Source organism: Pleurodeles waltl, chromosome 6, assembly GCF_031143425.1.
Source record: "Pleurodeles waltl isolate 20211129_DDA chromosome 6, aPleWal1.hap1.20221129, whole genome shotgun sequence".
In the NCBI taxonomy this organism is placed as follows: domain Eukaryota; kingdom Metazoa; phylum Chordata; class Amphibia; order Caudata; family Salamandridae; genus Pleurodeles; species Pleurodeles waltl.
The window spans coordinates 192,956,268-192,976,475 of record NC_090445.1 but is presented as its reverse complement, the minus strand read 5'-3'; the positions used below and the strand labels follow the sequence as shown (position 1 = coordinate 192,976,475).

General features: G+C 40.6%; 1 protein-coding gene across 5 annotated transcripts in view; it reads left to right on the top strand.

The window, feature by feature from the left end:
- Positions 1-17,041, top strand: part of ZNF652 (zinc finger protein 652) — a 292,555-nt gene extending 275,514 nt beyond the window's left edge. For all 5 annotated transcript variants that reach the window (XM_069237791.1, XM_069237787.1, XM_069237788.1 and 2 more), the window contains one exon: positions 1,649-17,041. In XM_069237791.1, coding sequence (XP_069093892.1) covers positions 1,649-2,148 — 500 coding nt within the window. In that variant the 3' untranslated portion in view covers positions 2,149-17,041. The remainder of the gene's footprint in view (positions 1-1,648) is intronic.
- The last annotated feature ends 3,167 nt before the right edge of the window (positions 17,042-20,208 follow it).

Sequence of the window (20,208 nt, the reverse complement as noted above, 5' to 3'; positions counted from 1 at the left end):
TTGGGGGGGTGCTAACAAGGCTGGATGGACCAAGTTAAAGAACTCTTTTCAAAACTAGCCACATCGTCTGTGAGAACACCCTGTTTCATCTCTTCCAGGAAGGAACTGAAGACCCGTAATAAGTGACAATATTCCAGAAGCCCACCAAAAACTGGCTGCCTTTGCCTTGATGGTGCAGAAACAGAAAACCTGTCTTTCCCTTTACTTAGCCATACCCATATGGAACTCCTATATCTGTGCAGAATTTGTATGGACTTATCCTCCACATAAGTAAATCACATAACCAGAGGTTTTTTTTTTTACTTGTCTTTATTGAATGGTTTTACGGCAAATCACATATAAACCGAATTTACATGGTGGATTAATTCAATGTATAGGTGCTGTCATGTGATATTAACAATATTGAGACCAACATCATGTTATTGAAAGACAAGGATTTTTCAATTAGTGGATTAAACAATAGCTATTAACATTAACATATGTGGCAGGGGTCAGTCCAAGCGTATCTAATGTCGGCATATGTGTTGATAAGGTGGTGTGTGAGGTCTGAGAGAAGGGTGTCTGCCAAGTATGTATAGGTGCATTTCTGCTTTGGTATGTACTTCAGGGGTGCTGAAGCCCATCTAACCATGTTCATTTGTATCCCCTCATGCCCCTGGCGGCAGGGGTGAGCGCTGCTTCTAGAAGGTGTTAGCAGTGGTGGATGTAGATAGCTCTCACAGGGTGTGGTCCACTTGTTTACATGTGTATTCTCACACATTCCTCTACCAACCAGAGGGTTTGTTAGATGTTTTTGTACTTTCATAAACTATGTACTTTGTTGCTCATACAGATACTCCTCAACGACCTCGCCATCTATGCACCTAAGAAAATCTCCACACTCCAAGGGTCCAAATCTTTGTGATATGGCTCATTTAACCTACATCGCAGCTATATGGAAACCTGGCTGCCAATCAGAGATTAGTTTTAGATTCTTTGAATAGCGCAAATTATAGGTGTTGTATTATCACCTGTTTTAATAGTAATCAATCTATCGACATTTCAAAAATAGTAGCAGCATTGACCATGTCAAACTTGTGAATGCAGGTAGCAGCAAATTTCAGAGTCCAACGGTTAACTTACAGAACCAACTTGCGTAGTGAATCCTATTCCATTATTCAATATTGTTAAGACTAACTCTCCTAATTTACCTGCATGACTCCCCAAAGAATTTAGGAAAAGAGATTGAAATAGCAAATATATTGGGACAAATGATGCTCCCCATGTTCAAGTAATCAGACAAATTATGACTAGCAAACTAGCTGTTCTTGATTGTTTAGGACCATTAATTGCCTTCCTCGCAATGTATTGTATTTTGTACATTGTGAACGTATTTTACCGTGTCTTCAGTACAAATTGGTCTGTCCTTTAAGAATTCAAGTATGGGATAATTTACCTTTCATAAGTTCGGTCTTACGTTTTTTAGATAGTGTTATTTTGGGGATATGTTTTTCCTATTTCTTTAATTCGCTGATTTGCGATCTTTGGTTTACCTATGAATGTGCCTGTACAAGAAAATGAAGCTTAAGCACTGAAATTACTTGAACCTGTTGCCATGCCTTACATACACGTTCTCATTTCATGTTGTTCGTTTTATCTGTTTGCCTAGGAGAGAAACCATTTATCTGTGAAATCTGCGGGAAGAGCTTCACAAGCCGGCCGAACATGAAAAGACACCGCCGAACTCATACAGGGGAAAAGCCCTATCCATGCGATGTATGTGGGCAGCGCTTCCGCTTTTCCAACATGTTAAAAGCGCACAAAGAAAAGTGCTTCCGGGTCACCAGTCCAGTTAACTCGATGCCAGTTCTTCAGATTCCTCTCAGTACTACAGCTCTACCCACGACACTTCCTCCTGTTATGAACACTCCTGCCCCAGAAATTGACATGGACTCAATGAACGCTCTTCCGCCAAGGACCATGACCCACCCTTTTTCACACCTCTACCTGAATCCCCATCACACTCACCACCTGCCCGTTTCGTCTGTTCCTCATCTCCCCCCTCCTCCTGCTCTGTTTAAGAGCGAGCCTTTGAACCACAGAGACCCAAACGAGGACAGCTTTCTCCGACACCTGGCAGAGAAAAACAGCTCAGTTCAGCACCACTAACATTCGCAGCCTCGCCTTCAGGTCTTTTCAGATTAGCCCAGTCGAAATGGGGTGTCTTTCTGCCCTCCTACAGCCTTTATAATGAGTGATGTGGGAAGGCGTGGCCGGGATTGTTGTCTGAGCCCTAGTACAAGGCTTCAGTGTCTCTGCTGGTGCCACCCCAAGGCACATCGGACGAACGTAAGACTGCGAGATGACAGTTCAGTGGCAGATATCTTTGGTTATGTCCAGAGAATCCACAAAGCTAACCCCGAGCCTGTTTGTGTTTTCTGGTTGTTTTTTTTTTTATATATATATATATAAATGTAAGATACTGACACTTAAGACATTTTATAATTTCATATCAGCTGATGAGGTATGCTTGTTTTTATACCGTGCACTTCCCCTCGAAGAGGGGGACAAACTGTTTTCCTCATACGTAATCAGAGGCTGTAAAAACCGACCCAGAGCATTAAGTTAATCACTGTGTATCTCGGGGGAGAACTTCTTCCACGGTGTCAGGCTGAGGACGGCATGCGCCACAAACACAGTGGGTCGAGCATTATCAAGATAAAAGCTGTGTTCTGTAGTTGGCCGATGCACTCTTTCTTTTACTGCGGAACTTCTTTTAGAGTTGTTTTGTATAGATCTATTTAGCGGTCTTTTTCTAAATGAAATGTATTTCAAAATCGGTGTCTTTTTCTCGTAGCTGGACTGATGTACCCTCGACATTTTTTTTTTTTTTTATAATCATCAAAATGTGATTCATAGGATGCTGTATGCTTCTCATTGTAAAGCTTTTACTTCCTTTGTACAACTCAGAGGTGTCTTATCGGAGAGTTGAGATTCCAGGAGCATGGGACAAACCATGTGCACATTCTGTAGTGGTTAAAGTTACAGCGTGCCAGTATGTGAATGGCTGCTTAGGTTCAAGTCTTGGTGTAGTTGGTACAAGGGTCACTGTTACTGACGTGCTACGTGGTTACAAATGACTCCCCATTATTACATACACAGGTGGAATATTAGTACTGTCTGCAGAAATATTGATGAAATCCAAGTGCTTTTTGAAGCTTGGAATTCCCAAACAAAACTGTATTCCTTGGGCCTAGGGTAAAAGCAGTTATTCCTTGTTGGGCAGTCACGAGTGAGTCTGACACGAATGCCTAGTGCGGGAAAGCTTTTATAGTTAAAGGTCAATTCACTGACGAATGGATCTAGGCTAGGCCTGTCGTCCGCAAGGGAGTGGGTGAAAAGCTATAGTCTCAGTTGATGACCATAGTGGCTGCTGACAATAGTATCACAGTGGAAGAGTGCTTTCAGTAATGGGGAGACTACGTCTGAAACAACCCCCCAGAGTCAGGAGTGATGACGGAAACAGCAGGGTGTGACTGGAGTTGCTGGCACAAGCCACAGAGGTAAATGATGCCAAGTGTTAGTCACACAGGTATGTTCGGCGATATCCCCACTGCTGTTTCTTATAGAGGCTACACACAGTCTGTCTCTCAGGTCTTGACTGATATTGCATAGTAAGTATGCAAAGCAGTAGTCGCTCGTACTAAATGTGCTGAGGTGAACAGTACTTTTTCTCTAAGTATAGGATGAAATCTATATTATTGTTTAGTTCAGTTTTAAATTAAATGGCGGTAATGAGGTTTTTGTCCTTGTTTGTCTCTCAGCTCAGGGAAGTTTTATTCCTTTTTCCTCACTCTGCCGTTTGCAGGCTTTACTTAATTTTTCCATTCAGTTAGTGTGGGAAAACCAGTTCTTTATTCTCAATCTCGGATATACCTCCTATATTTCCCATTGACTCAAAGGCAGACTGTTCTGTCAGTCCTCTTTCTCCAGCGTGTCCTGTTTCTTCCTCTGATTTCTGCCACAAAGCCATCTCTGTGACGAACTCGTATTGGAATAATTATTGTCCTTCCTTTTTTTTTTTTTTGTCTTCCTCCATTCTCTGGTCTCTGGGATAGGAAACGTAATTTTCTTTATGGATTCTTTTATTTCGTCCATCCGACTTCAGTTTCCAGGCCAAGACGAGCAACCTTATTCTGCTTCTAATATGCTATGTCATCTAATCCTAAAGGACAACATTTCGGACAGTGTTAGACATTTATTGTTTTACAGCAGGTTTCCTAGCTATTGGTTGTTGATGCTGATTACAAATCAGTGGCAAATTGATCTGAGGAGCTAAGTCGGTGGCTAGCCTTTTATATATGCGTAGAATAAGTTTGTGCCAGATTTGTGCAAGAGGGTGCGCTCATGAGCAATATGGTTACTATCAATAGAATTATATTGATTTTTAAGTTATGTTCTGTATGAAGTTTGTGTTAACATACAAGAGCCTTGATTCAGTTGTATGGAATAGGGGAGGTATTTACTGCACCCATTGAATACTGAAACCCCACAGTGCGGTGTTCACAGTTGCAGTAAATACTTCCCAGTGCAAAATTTCCCTTTGGGAATGAAGCATAGCATACAGAATCACGTCTTGCCTTGTTATGGCTGTTTTAACCTGATAAATGTTGCCACTTTTTATTGGGTGAATGTCAGGAGAAGGTTGTGGTAGTACTATAATTAGCATACTTCTGGATTGGAAAGTTCCTTAACATTCGTAATTGGGGTTGGTGGTGAGGGTGCGGGAGAGACGCAACGTTTTTTAGCATAAAAAAATCCAACATGCTGTTTTGGTTTCGCATGTTTGCAGGGTGCCAGTGTAGTATGAATTCACTGAGGTTTGAAAGATGTTACGTTGCTCGTGTGTATAAATGTGCAAGCGTTTGTGCCACCATGACCCCCACAGTTTTTTGGTAACCTTTTTTATCAGCTCCCTTGTTTTTATGGCCCCATGGTACAAGTATTCTTGCCAGGTATCTTATCTTGCCACGGAAACTTGGATAAAGCAAGTTATCAAGAGATAAGGTTGGTTCTAAATAGCAACTGTCTGGTTGTGATTGTATATGTTTTCTTCAGATGAGGACGTTGTTTCACGATGGAAGAATGCAGACTTTGTTTTCTGGGAAGGGTTGGATGGTCGTCATGGATGTTCATGGTTATTTCGAATGTTTCATGTTATTGGGAAAGTCACAGTTGCAGGTTTCATATAATATCTCACTGGTCTGTCTTCTTGAACTCTGTGTGCATATATGATCCCTCTACATAGCATTTTTTTGTACGTTGGGTCATCTCTGAGTCACCTTTTCTTAGGTACCATCCACCTTCGCAACATTGTCTTGAATTTTGTTTCCATAATTCTCTTCACAGAGAAAGTAAGACAATCAACTTGCGTATTCTTTCACTCAGTCTGTGGAATTCCATTTTCACTCCAGCCACTAACTTCAGTTTGCTTTATTTTGTTCTGCTATCTGAAAAGTAATAGACGCATTCAGTTGTTGTCATGCCGAGCATAACATCTAGACCTTTTTCAATTTTTTTTGTTTATGTTAATGTGTTTAATTGTACTTTGACTTTTTCACGACCTTTCTCTTTAAAGATCAAACTTGAGTGGGTGTGCATGCTCTTTCCGGACTATATGAACAAATCACTTGACTAGTATCTCGTCAGAAGCTGAACTAGTTTTGCATACTTCATAAGCAGTTGTGAAGTTAGGATTCATATCTTTGTGGTTTGAATGGAGAAAGAATACAGGGAGTGCAGAATTATTAGGCAAGTTGTATTTTTGAGGATTCATTTTATTATTGAACAACCATGTTCTCAATGAACCCAAAAAACTCATTAATATCAAAGCTGAATATTTTTGGAAGTAGTTTTTAGTTTGTTTTTAGTTTTAGCTATGTTAGGGGGATATCTGTGTGTGCAGGTGACTATTACTGTGCATAATTATTAGGCAACTTAACAAAAAACAAATATATACCCATTTCAATTATTTATTATTACCAGTGAAATCAATATAACATCTCAACATTCACAAATATACATTTCTGACATTCAAAAACAAAACAAAAACAAATCAGTGACCAATATAGCCACCTTTCTTTGCAAGGACACCCAAAAGCCTGCCATCCATGGATTCTGTCAGTGTTTTGATCTGTTCACCATCAACATTGCGTGCAGCAGCAACCACAACCTCCCAGACACTGTTCAGAGAGGTGTACTGTTTTCCCTCCTTGTAAATCTCACATTTGATGATGGACCACAGGTTCTCAATGGGGTTCAGATCAGGTGAACAAGGAGGCCATGTCATTAGATTTCCTTCTTTTATACCCTTTCTTGCCAGCCACGCTGTGGAGTACTTGGACGTGTGTGATGGAGCATTGTCCTGCATGAAAATCATGTTTTTCTTGAAGGATGCAGACTTCTTCCTGTACCACTGCTTGAAGAAGGTGTCTACCAGGAACTGGCAGTAGGACTGGGAGTTGAGCTTGACTCCATCCTCAACCCGAAAAGGCCCCACAAGCTCATCTTTGATGATACCAGCCCAAACCAGTACTCCACCTCCACCTTGCTGGCGTCTGAGTCGGACTGGAGCTCTCTGCCCTTTACCAATCCAGCCACGGGCCCATCCATCTGGCCCATCAAGACTCACTCTCATTTCATCAGTCCATAAAACCTTAGAAAATCAGTCTTGAGATATTTCTTGGCCCAGTCTTGACGTTTCAGCTTGTGTGTCTTGTTCAGTGGTGGTCGTCTTTCAGCCTTTCTTACCTTGGCCATGTCTCTGAGTATTGCACACCTTGTGCTTTTGGGCACTCCAGTGATGTTGCAGCTCTGAAATATGGCCAAACTGGTGGCAAGTGGCATCGTGGCAGCTGCACGCTTGACTTTTCTCAGTTCATGGGCAGTTATTTTGCGCCTTGGTTTTTCCACACGCTTCTTGCGACCCTGCTGACTATTTTGAATGAAACGCTTGATTGTTCGATGATCGCGCTTCAGAAGCTTTGCAATTTTAAGAGTGCTGCATCCCTCTGCAAGATATCTCACTATTTTTGACTTTTCTGAGCCTGTCAAGTCCTTCTTTTGACCCATTTTGCCAAAGGAAAGGAAGTTGCCTAATAATTATGCACACCTGATATAGGGTGTTGATGTCATTAGACCACACCCCTTCTCATTACAGAGATGCACATCACCTAATATGCTTAATTGGTAGTAGGCTTTCGAGCCTATACAGCTTGGAGTAAGACAACATGCATAAAGAGGATGATGTGGTCAAAATACTCATTTGCCTAATAATTCTGCACTCCCTGTAGATGAAAGTCCTCGTTTTTCTTAGAGTAGCAACTGGCACCATTCTGGTGAGAAATAAACTATTGAATCAGTTTAGCTGCCAGAAGAGCTTACCTGATTCAAGTAAACACTTGTGAAGGATTCACTGAAGTTTAAAAATAATTCTCTTAATCACAAGGAGCCATCATGGGTCATAAGTCATAGGCAGCATTTTTGAAGCACTTATTTTTGGACAGTGGGTATTTTTAGCTATCTTTAAAAGATAATGGATTCACTGACACTGTCCTAGCCAATACTTAGGTAACCTCAGAAAATACTATCACCATTGTCACTTTGACGTAGTGGGGTGGGGGTTAAAAGTGGTAAACGTTTAGTCACTTTAAGATGTAAGAACAAAAGACCACACACTTTTTTCTCTTTAATAGATAAGTGCTTATAGTAAGACTCTAAAGTTATGTAAAAAGTAAGTTATAGTTTTTGGCACTGCAGGCCAAACTGCTTGAGAAGCGTCTGTAGAAACATACGGTTTTATTTTGTGGGCTGTAATGTTCCAAGTAGTCCGAGTTTCCATTCCGTAAGATATCAAGCTACTTACATCATCATTGTTTTGTTTGCAGAGCTCCAACTTAAAGCTTCGTTCATATATATTTTTTCAAGAATTCCTGTCAGAAGGTCCATCCTAAGTAAGGTAATGGCAAAGCAACTCCTAAAAACCTTTTCATGTGAGCTGATAGCTCCACTTCCTCCTCCTTTGTTTGATACTGCTTCTGCTTTGTGCGCTGAAGTATCTTGATTACATGAGTTTCCATGAAGAACATGGAACAATGGTTCTACAATGTGGGTATCTGAAGATATATATATCGCCACAGCCTTTCCTTTCCTCTCTTCTGACATATCAGGCGGTCATCTCCATTTTGCTCCAAAGGATTCAACATATGGCTCCCAGAAAATGTTTTTTTTTTTAGTCATGCTAAAGAATACTGCAAAGTCAATGGATACCAGAGTATTAAATAGAAGCAACAGCTATTGACACTGTTTTCAGGTCCGCCTGTCTGATGGCTGAGGTGTATGATTATTTTCAGGACAATGCTGTGGGGAAACTCTTGTTCCAAGTTAAGATAGATTCTTTAGGACTTTAAGCTACGAGGTTATGCCAATCAAAGTATGCTTTTCAACTGCTGCTGTTGTGGCTAGTTTCCTGCCTTCGTGTTATTTACAAACTTCATGGTGTCATCCATAGGGGTCAGGTCATTTGACATTTACTTTAATGAACACCTAAAAGGTCTTCGACTGATGATCTGGGTCTTTACCAGTCTAGTGCTCCTCGTTTTTCTCACAAGAGATACATGTAGGCTGGACCTTGATTAGCAATTAAAATTCTCAGTTTTTATCCACCCACAGAGAGTGCTTTGATTCTGTGATTGGTATTCTGCCTTAAGTTAATATTTTTGCCCCATAGTGCAAATTTGAAACTTACAGCCAGTATACACCTTTTTAGAGCATGGGTTGATGGTATTTTTTGCATTTACATCCTGTGGAGATTAGTTGCGCCACTGCCTCGGTCTTCTCATGGTTCAGATTAACTCTTGATTTGTTTGATATCTGCTCTTTGCTGCTTGCTTTTTCATACGTTTTAGTGGGAGGAGTAGATAGATAAGGTATGTTAAATGTTTGTAATTGTTGGTAGAATGATGCATTTGGTGTGGTGGGTACGCTCATAGACTGAGTCCAATCAATGATAGAATAATTAATGGCATGCCAGCGGGACAATTCTAGTCATTCTTTGGAGAGTGTTAGTACCCAAATAGCATTCACATTAGTGTGTTCTCATGGCTGGTTGACTGTAAATTATAAACCACGATGTGATTTCTAGCAATAGGATAACTACAGATGTTTGAGAGAAGCAGCTTATTAACAGCTTTAAAAGCTCCACTATTTGATACATTAATTAACATAAAGAAAAATACAATTATTTGGGCTTATTACTATATTTGGCATGAAAGTTATTCCAAAGCGCACATAATTACTATTTCTTCCTGCTTCCTAGTCTTTCCTTCCCAACTGGTACAAAATTGCTTCACTTCCAGCTGGACCATAAAACAGCTATGTCAAAGATCCACTGTGCCACTTAAAAAATCTACGCAAGAGTGAGTGTTACATGACATGCTTCTTAATGCAAGATACAGCCTCCACCAGTCACCCCAGCCCATTTTCATTTTCTGTTATCAACACAGAAAGGGCTTCTCCCCCTTTTTATATGTTCACCCCATATTTTCTTACACCCTGTTCATCCTTGTGTGCCATTAAAGACCAGCTTCAAGCACTGCCTTCATCATGGCTGTTTTTACCCAACAGTTGATCATTAAAGGGCTGATATTGTTTAAATTGTTTTTCTGTCAGTTTTTCTCCTTTCGTAATAGGAAACCACAACAAGGTTGTTGAGCTAGGACTGGTAGCACAGGAGGCAGATGTTGTCTGGATAGGATTTGGGATTCTAGTGCAGATCAAGGTTCTTTATTACATACAGGTACCATTGCAACGGTCCAGGGCAGTTTCTCATATGCGTAGAAGGGATTCTTCCCGGCATACACTCCAATGTGGACAGCTTGTTGGGAGCTCTTCTGGTCACAAGATTGAATTTCAAGCTGGTCCAGATGCCTTGCTGAATCCTGGCATGGCCATAGTGGTGCCCTGGACGGGCTCTTCTACCGAAGAACAGTACAAAGCAGGCTAAAAATTGTAGGATTGATCAAGCTTCCTTTACCAAATCCTCCAGTAATATTGATAGGCTTTGTGCCAAATTGCTTTCTTGGGTGTTTCTGTCCATCTCCTCAAGCCGCTCATTACATTCGCATTATTGCAATACTGCTTTCTTGGCTGACAGTGGCTGTGCTGGGTAGCCTGATAAATTCAATACATTAATCTGTGAGATAAAATGAAACCATTTTATAAGAGGGAAAATGCTTTGTCTGATACCAGAATAAGAACTTCAAATTTAGAAGTACACTGACATTACTGAGCAAGGGGTTAGGAGTTTGGACCCCCAATGTTCTTGGGTGTTTCTCTCTTCAAATAAATATTTTCTTTTCACAAGATTTGACGTCTCTTAAAGTTTCACTCCCACCCTCTCCATCAATTTTATTGGACAGTGTACAGATCCTTAGATTAATTCCCAGTGGTCACAGTGCTCCGGTCTACCACTATTGCCAGCTGCACCAGTTATTTCCACATAGAAACTGGCAGCACAGACCATGTCAGCTGATAATGAGGTGGTTCGGATAAATTTGTTTTGCATGTCCATATTATGCGAGTCCCTTCTGGAATTCTTATACGACTAGATCGTAATAGGGGTTGATATGGCATAGTCCGCATAGTCCATACTCCATTCCACCCCTAAGATAGTGGAAGTAGCTCTCTGTTCAGGTGATACTCCACCTTAGAAAAGCCAATTGGAATGGTGATGACTAAGCTGAAACACCGAAATACACAATTTCTTGTAGTCCTGCAAAAGGCCACAAACTGCAACTTTGTTTCACCTTCTAAACCTGCAGCTATAAGACTGTTTTCTAAACTTGTTGCTTCAACATCATCAGAGCCACATTTTCTTATTGAGTGATCCATAATTGAGCCAACTTCTGCCACAAAACTTATCCACGTTATAAGAACAGTGTCCAAAACTAATTATGCCAGATTTTACATCCCAAAAGGCTGATCCCTTTGCGGTGATGATATAGCTCCTGGTACAGTTGTTTGTAGTTAAGGATGCGCTAGACAAATTTAAATGTCTTGCAACACCACCTTGCTCCGTCTTAGATAAGGAAGCAAAGACATGGGCAAATTGGTAAAAAAAAAAAAAAAAGTATAAAAATGCAGCTTGTACTAACAAGTCTTACAAACTGCAAAATAGGGACAGCACTGAAAAATATGCCACTTGATCATTTCACCTGGAGCAACTGAATGAAGAGTATTGTTTTGTTCCAGACTTAGAAGTTGAATGACTTGTTCTTCAACAGCTTATTATTACAGACTTAGTGGACTGTACAGTAAAAACTAATGCTTGGAACATCTGATATAAACAGGACAAAGTAATAGACTTCCCCTATGGGAGAATATTTTTTTCTCTGATGATCGAATAATCCTAGGAACATTGTAAAGCCGGAGTAATCACAATGAAATGCTTATGCAAAAGGGTAGTTTTCATCGTTCTGAAGCCTACAAGTTTAGACAAACCTCTAAATGGCCTAAAAAGGGAAGGTGCCTTCTTGCAAAATCTTCTCAAGTGCACATTTTGTCTCAAATGACAGCCCACGAGACAATATGCCACCTCCTCAAGGACTACCCAGGTGATTATGAATAAATGACCATAGGATTGATATCATCATTAGAGGTGTTTTCAGACACAGTGGGCCAAGACCGTCGTCCTTGAAAATAATCTTGAAAGGTCACAATCTGAACTTTCCTCAAGGAGATGTGCGGGCCTTTAGAACATAGGAAAAACCTTCTGTACATAACTTGGAGTTTCCTACAGCCAGCTATATGTTTAAGATTTCCCAATGAATAATTTAATTTATATTCTTCTGGTGGATATTCTTGAATGCCCTTCTCTGAGAATGTAGACTCCCTAGGGATAGTTAAAGTGCATACGCATATAATTGTCCGTTATATATCAACACCACATAGATGGAGATGGTGCTGAGTCCCTGTAGTTCCATAGTTTGTCTACAAATGAGTTGCTTCGAATGGACAGTCAGGTGAAGGAGTCTGAGTCTAAGCAGCTAGCCATCTCGGACTAAGCTCATCACGGTCTTCCCCTGTGGCTCCAGGAATCTGTTCTCTTTATAGGTCAGTGATTTTAGTCAACAACAACTCTGATACCACTGCACATATCCAGAACTACATTTGCCAGGATGTAAACACACAGACCATGGTCAGCCCAAGAGCTGTCTAGCCAAATTCACTATTCTGTGAGCTAAACTGTACCGGTTGTGTAAATTCCTTATTCTCTTCCGATAAGCCCTAAAATTCACCAGAGATTTAAGAGTTCCAATAACCGTGAGATGATGCTTCTCCACCAGCTTCTTCCGAATACTTTCCTAACTTCAGATCTTCTTTTTCACAGTATAGAGTTTTTTTGCATCAGTGTCTACCATTTCTGAACTTGAGAGCAAAGTTTCTGATAAACTATTGTGTGTACAACTGGATTGGTCAGGATGGAACATTTTAGTTGTGTTTCCAGTAATCGAGCCAGTGTGGGAGTACAAGCAAATAGGTTCTTTTTTTGCCTGTGCGATTTAGTAAAAAAAAAATCCTGAATCCTTCACAGAATTCCATAAATATTTATTTCATCTATAACACAGAGCTCCTTTCTGTTATTGCAGAATGCTCTGGGTTTAGATTATTTCTTGTGGTGAACCGGAAAGTTAGTCTTGTCTGAGATGGTCACATTTAAATTGAAAGCAAAAATGTCTCCTCAATCTGTTTCCTTGTATTTCCAGGGTCTGCCTCAATGTTGCATCTATTTTGGATTTGATAGGTTAGTTAAGTCTGTTGTAGCTGAACAGTGGTTGTTGATTGGGGCATTGTTTGGTAAAACTTACTATTTGTTTTTATGGAAGTTACATGTGTAGGCTCTGCATTTGATGCAGAGGACCTTGAACATAATCTTTGTATCCACTAGAAGCCAATGGAGTGCTATATAGATAGATTTGATACTGAGGCACGTGACTGCATTCTGTCTGCCTAGTTCTGTACCTTTTTGCAACCATGAAGTGCAAATGCATTTTTTCGTCACCTGTATCAGTGTTTAATTAGCCAAGACTTTACATTACAAGGGTTGTCTTTATCTCAACCTGGTGTGAGTGTGAAGCAGTTAGAAGATGTTTTGGAGTAGGGAGAGCTGCAAACTGACACCGTTAATGACTGACTTTGGAGTGAACAATAGTTCAGATTATCTCCAGAAGTATTACTCTTCGTGTGGGCAATGGGGTTTGGTTGTCTGGGGCAAACCTGAGATTAGAAAGTCCGTTTCTCTCCTTCCAGTACCAAATCTTTTCACCTCCATTCATGCTGACATATCTTTCCCAAATGTGAAACTCGTGGGTCTGGCAGAAAGTCATGTTCCTTGCCCTGTTTTCTGAGAGTGGACCTGGATGTCTTTAGAATACGTTTAGAAAGTCATATACCACTGAAGAAGCACATGTAAATGTTGAATAGTTGTTTTCAAACATTTAGCAGATTCTTCATGCATATATTTAATGGCTTAATCACACACAAAGCAGATTGGTGCCACAACTAGCAGACTCAAGATTTCAGAAAAGCTCAGACATGCATTCTCTCACTGTGATTGCTACCTATCCCATGAGGCATGAAGACATTTTCTCCTGTGAATTTGAAATAGTTAGCAGGCATTTTAATGACCTTTTATGTTTGCATCCTTCTTTCAGAGAAGTTGTTCTACAAAGGATCTCAATTTAGTCCTTACTGCTTTAATACTCAAACCTTTAAATCTGTGGTGCTCTGTGATAACCCATTGACATGAAGGACAGATTTCCTAGCTACTGTCTCTTCACTAATAAGTTTTGGTGAGGTTCAAGCTCTGTTCAGAAGATCCATTTTTTGTTTTCATCCTTAACTGCGTTACTCTGATTCCCAGCAACAGCAGAAAGAGCTGCTGTTGCTAGGTGGCATTGTATGTCCATAAACACGAGGAGTTAATCTCAGATCATACCTTTTGAATTCATTCCACTACAGTTTAAGTGGCATTATTAGCTTTCCATAGATATGTGCTCATAAGAGTTTTGCTTTTTGAAGCTGCCATACATGCAGCTCTTCATCTAAGCGATATTCAATGTGTCCATCATCCAGCAGATAAAAAAAAGTTAGACCGTGCTATATCGCTGTCCCACATCAGAATTTTTGAGGCTGTGTAATCTGATTTCTAGTCAGCTGGGAAGTAGCAAGAGGACAAAGGAGAAATCATGGTGATTTAGTGCTATTCCTTCTTGCCCTTTATTCTTCACAAATCCAGCCTTTGCCATTGTTAATCATGTGCTGAGATCCAACCACGAACGGCAGAAAACCATGTGTGTGAAATTGGTGAGGATAGAATAGGAGGCACATTTATAGAGGCTGGTGAACTATTCACGAGGAAGAAGTACTTGGGTCCAGTTGGTAAGACAACATCTTTTGCAGGCTTTTTTTTCAGGCATTTTAAAATAGTTGATGAAGAGAGCGAGACAAGGACTGTTTCAGAATTGTCATGAAGGTAATATTTCCTTTTTCTTATATTCGGCCTCCACTCTGGGAAAATGTCTTGAACAAACTGGCAATAACATGGAGGTTCAGTTCTGCAGGCGCAGATCATGTGATTATAATTTTGCAGTTCTTCACTTGCTCATATTGTAAGATTTGCCTCTGTGTCTGCTCATAGTCTAACCGGTTATAGGAGTATATTGCCTTTACTCCCTTGTTTAGTGTGTAAAGCAATAATGTTGGTGTATAGATTCCATTGGTCATATTTTCATACACGTTGGCTGGTTCTTCTGGTCGTGGACCTTTGTGTAGCACACTAATGCATTTGTAGTCTTATTTTGCTGCCATTGGACTAATTATTCTAACACCTAAAAATAGTGATTCATAGGTAAAACGTTCAGGACATGATAGTGTCAGTGAGGACCTGGAGTGAGGAGGGGCACCCAAACTGGTTCTGAAAGGCCTAACAAATTCTTAAATATGATGTATTGTGGCTGGTGTGCTTCTGACTGCTTCCCAGACAAATGCCAAATTATAGCCTCAGGCAAAGCATTTTCTTTTATAAATGCAGAGCTACTAGTATGCTACTTGTTGAAGGCAACCTTGATGTGATGAATGCCTTATTATTGGTGAACTGTAGCCTTGTCATATTTAGTGTGACTTGTGCAATCGAGGTTGGCTCCAGAGTTGTTGTGTGATGTCTTCTCTACATTCTACTGAGCCTATGAATGTAGTTTGCTGCGTGCATGCCAGGTGGCCTCTAAATAGTACACTGTGACTGGCACTTGCCAGGCAGACTCACTGTTGAGTCACTGTAGTGATGTCAGTTATGTAGCTCTTCCCATTTTGAGACATCAGAGCCCATGTGAAAACAAAAGCACTGTAAGATGAGCTTTTCTTTGTATTGTTCTTCTCTTAACCCTGTTCATTCTTCATCATTACTTGAAAGACCTAGATGAACTTGGTAAGATGTTTGTTTCTGTAGCCAATAGCGATTAGAAGATCGTTATTGTTGTTAGAAACTGTACTGATGTGTGCTGAGACCCACTCCTCCTGCTTGTGCATTTTCTTCTTACTTGTGGGTTATCCCTTTCCAATATTGGTGAACGTGGGTACTTTGTCACATCAAGAAAGCACAAATCCATGTGCGGTCAGAACCTCCCGAAAATCTGTTACAGATTGTTACCTTTTTTGGCCAACTTTATTGTGCCAATTGGCGCAGGGTTTAAAAATGAAGATTCTATAAGGAGGATATTCATATGTGACCTTCAAAGTGCAACCTTAAATGCAAGGGTTACATTTACCTGATCAGTGAATTTAGCATTTATGTATTTGTTTATGCTAAGACTTTGAAAACCATACTTCTTCACTGATATGATAGATCCAGATCCCATTACATCCCATTTGGAATTTAAGGAGCCAAATACTTAGGTCTTTCTCTGTGTACCTTTTAGAGCAGTTTGTGAATGGAAATGAATGGTGGTGCTGAGGAACTGCAAGTATAAAAACTACTACAGTGAATAATCTGCACTAATTGCTTTGTTGCCTATTAACATTTCTTTATGGGGTTATTACCTTTTGCCAAATTGCACTTTAGGCTAAATATAAAAGCCAATGATGGCCCCTGAACTTTGCCTTTTGTGTTTTATACCTTTACTTTTTTTCCAATTCATATGAATATGCTTTAGAATTTAGATTATGGAACTGTGTCCTTGTTGGGTTTAGTCATGTTTGGTAGCATAGGCTACACAATCCCCAGCTTCAGCACTTTTTTTTCCTGGAAGGATGTAGAGCTGTACGCAAGGTCAGAGAGGCCTTGGAGTTCACAGTATCTGTAGCGAGGACACCATTACTCTTGTGAAATAAGTCCGATATTTGGACACAGATATCCACAAGCATTAAGACTTTGAAATGTTTTATCCAGGAAAAGTGAAATGGTCTGGTGTATTCATGCTATCCGAGGATTTAGATACAACGGCATTTCACCTGTTGTGGCACCTAGGGAAGAGTGTTTGGATAGAACTGGTTGGTCTGAAGGTTTGGGAGTCATATACATAGTGTCTGCGGGTGGCAAGGAATGTAGGATGCTTTCAAGAACGATGTTATTTTTGGCAAAAAACTACCCTCGAAGAGGATTGTCTCTGTATTTCTTTGAGAGATGGGCCAGATGTATGTAATAGGCACATGTAAGCTATAGTCTTGTCTGAGCTGGAGATTGTGTTCATGCTAACATATCCAATGTTTTATTCTTTTAAGAATGCACTTTTGAAAAATTGAAATTATGGTTTTAACACATGTAATGATTCTAATTCTAAACAAATCATGTTTCTGTACTTTTAACCACTCAATGTAGCACTGTATATTGTTATACTCCTGTGAGTATCGGGTGCAAACTGTGCCATGTCCTGCAGTTTCAGAGGTGCTGGACCTTTGTATGGTAACAAACCTAATACTAATATTTCAAGTAAAAGAAATAGCCATACTTTTTAATCTTGGTCCTTATTGCTTTGTCTTTTTATTATATGTTTGGGGAGGGTACCCCTTCAAAATATTGCAACTGGGAGTAGAGCAAATCATTGGCAAAATATTATTTTCAAGGATTCTTTCATTATGAGACAAAAGAATCCATGAGAAAACTGTAAGCAGCATAATTTATCTCTCTTGCTGGCTAGAACTATTATTTGAACTTCCCCTTTTTCCAGGCTTCTGGGATTTTTTAAAAAAAATAATATTTTTATTGAAGTGCAAACAGACGTGAAAACAGTATAGACATATTTTGAGTGAAGTACACAGTTATAATATAAGAATTAACATCTGTTAGATTGTATAGAATATGCAAGACATTAGAGCATTGTTCTTTATGTACTGTTTTCTACAGAACTAACATCCAATTGAAACAATCAACAACCATCATACATCCCCCTCCCTCACTCCCCTCTTCCAGATTCTATCAAGATCATCAGGATAACAGGCAATCAGCTTATCAATCTAGTATTTGTCCACTTGAAGCATCTGTGAAAGACCTGGGTTCAACGAAGGACGCCCTCGTAGTGTCCTCAATCGTCCAGTGGTTATAGCGTTTTACAGCATGCATTTATAGGTCTATTTGTTTAGGTCAGGGGTCTATCATGGTGGGTTAGTATCGTCTTTAATATGCTTCATGAATTTCTCAGTAACATGTTCCAAGTCTGTGAAATAACATACTTCCTCAGAACAGCCTGCTCTTCTCTATATAACAGCATGCCTTCTGCCTGCCTTCCCGGGATGACTGCTCAAGCCCAGGCTGCCAAGTTGGGGTTTGATGGCTGTTTCCAATGCATAGTGAGTGCTCATTTTGCTAACAGTAGATCAAGGTCTACAAACCAAAGTGCAGGGCGCTCCTGTTTAGCGTAAGGAAACAAACCCATGACTACAGTGTTGGGGGTCTCAGGGACCGCAGGCCTGTGGTATTCAACAGTACCTGTATCGCTTGAGACCAGTAGGGTTGCAGCCAGGGGAAGGCCCACAGTATATCGAAGAGATCCTCAGCTAGAAAGAGACCTCAGGGACAATTCGCAATTCAGCCAGGTAATATCTTATTAAATGGGCCAGTGTAAGGTAAGCCTTTTTAGAATATTAAGTTGGATATATATTTTAAAAGTGCCCCCCAGTTAGCCTAACTTTTACCCATTCCTTATCATGGACTGCTCTGGCCTAGTCAGCCTCCCAGGCATTACGGAGAGGTAAGCGAGAACTGTTGATCTGTTGTAAAAATGCTCTGTAAATCAATTTTACAAATTTTCCCCAAGTACCTTCTGGGTATAGTGTTTGGTATTCCTCGTGTGTCGGGTGAAGTGGATTTAGAGTGTTGAAGATCATGGAGAAAGAGCATAATATGCACTGATATGTCAGAAATTGCCTGAGGAGGAGATCACAATCTGCAACAAGTGTCTGGAAGTCCATTACCTCCCCATTAAGAAGCAGGTCTCCAACAGTGAAAAGACCTGCATTATGCTAGGACGAAGATGTTTTACATGCAGTTGCCCTGTTATTGTTGGTAGGCCGAATAAAGAGATAGCTGGAGCAAATAATATTGCCAAGCCTGTCGGTCTGTTTGTCCTTGCTAAGCAGACCTTTGCCACTCAAAGCACTCTAGTGGATTGAGCAACCAGGGGATGTGAGGGGATAGAAGACAGTTCACAAGGCACTTCCTAATGCATACCATTATGAAGCCCACCTCGTACAGAGAGAATCCAAGAAGTCACTGAGCCGCCTACTGGAATTCTGCAGTTAAGTAGTAGCATTTGATGTCCAGGAGCGCTAATCCTCACACAGATACCAGGAGTTTCAATGTGGCAAGCGCGACCGGGTGCCGTCCAGTTCTCCCGTATTAGTATTACTAAGGAGGAGTCTAGTTGTTTAAAGAAGGGAGTAAGAGCCGGAGGTTAGAGAAATGGTAAAGGAGTTGAGGTAGTGCCACCATCTTCACAAATGCCACCCTGGCTCATTACCAACAGAGGCAGAGAAGACCAGAACATGTTTGGCATTCGGAGCCCTTGTATCACTCTGCCAGGATTCCTATTTCATAAGTCAGTAGGGGTACGATATATATGGCTTACGAAGTACTGGATCAAAGTCCTATGAGCTAGTAGTGGACAAAGTGGAGGCCAACCGGTTTGGTGCGCGGGAAGCCTCAGGGCTTGGCCCAATTCATCCTGAGACAAGCTAGTGTAGCGAATTCAGATAAGACCTGCGCCATGGCAGCTAAGTCCATATACATGTCACAAACATACAGGAGGAGATTATCTGCATTTAGGGATAAAACATGCATGTTGCTCTGAACCAATGTGCACCAAGTGGCTCCTAGTAAGCATAGCCATGCAGCCAATGATTCCATTGCCATGGCAAAAAGCAAAGGCGACGCAGCAACTCTGATATGTACCCCTTCACAAGGGCTGCAAGTTCAAAATGCATTTCTCGGTCTTCTCCTAAGCTGTTGGTAAAGCATATCTCCCCCAGTAAGGGTTTTCCCAAAGAACTGCAGCACTTTAGGCAGATAGTCACACCTTAGAGAATTAAAGGCTTTCTCGAAGTCTAAAACAATACAGGCAGCATTAGGAAAGTGGGCTGTCAATTCATTTTCCATGTGCCACAAACTGCGTATAGTTAGAGATGTATTACGGCCCAATTCAAAGCCCAACTGGTGCTCTTGTATTTTAGCCAGTAGTTCAGAAAGAAAGGAACTCGCTAGTAGCTTAGTCAAAATCTTGTAGTCTATATTTAATATGGATAGTGGATGATATGATGCCAACCCTGTTGACTCTTTATGTGGCTTAAGAATAGTAGATATGAGCACAGCATTTATTGTAGGAGGGAGAGCCGCAGATGGCAACATAAAGTTCTGCCAGTTTAGGTGCCAAAGTTTTGTATAGAATTCAGCTGGCAGCCCATGTGTGCCCAGAACCTTTCCCCAGGGCAAGCTCTGTAGCACAAGAGTATCTCTTGATTAGTTATGTGGGTTTCCAGGCTCATGGAATGACCAGAATAATTTGCCCTGAAGCACATTTTTGCTCAACATACAAACTAATAATTTTGAATCCTGAGACCACTTGTGTGACTGATTCAATCCTACTCCTCACTTTCTGATGGATATTAGTAACCCGCAGATTC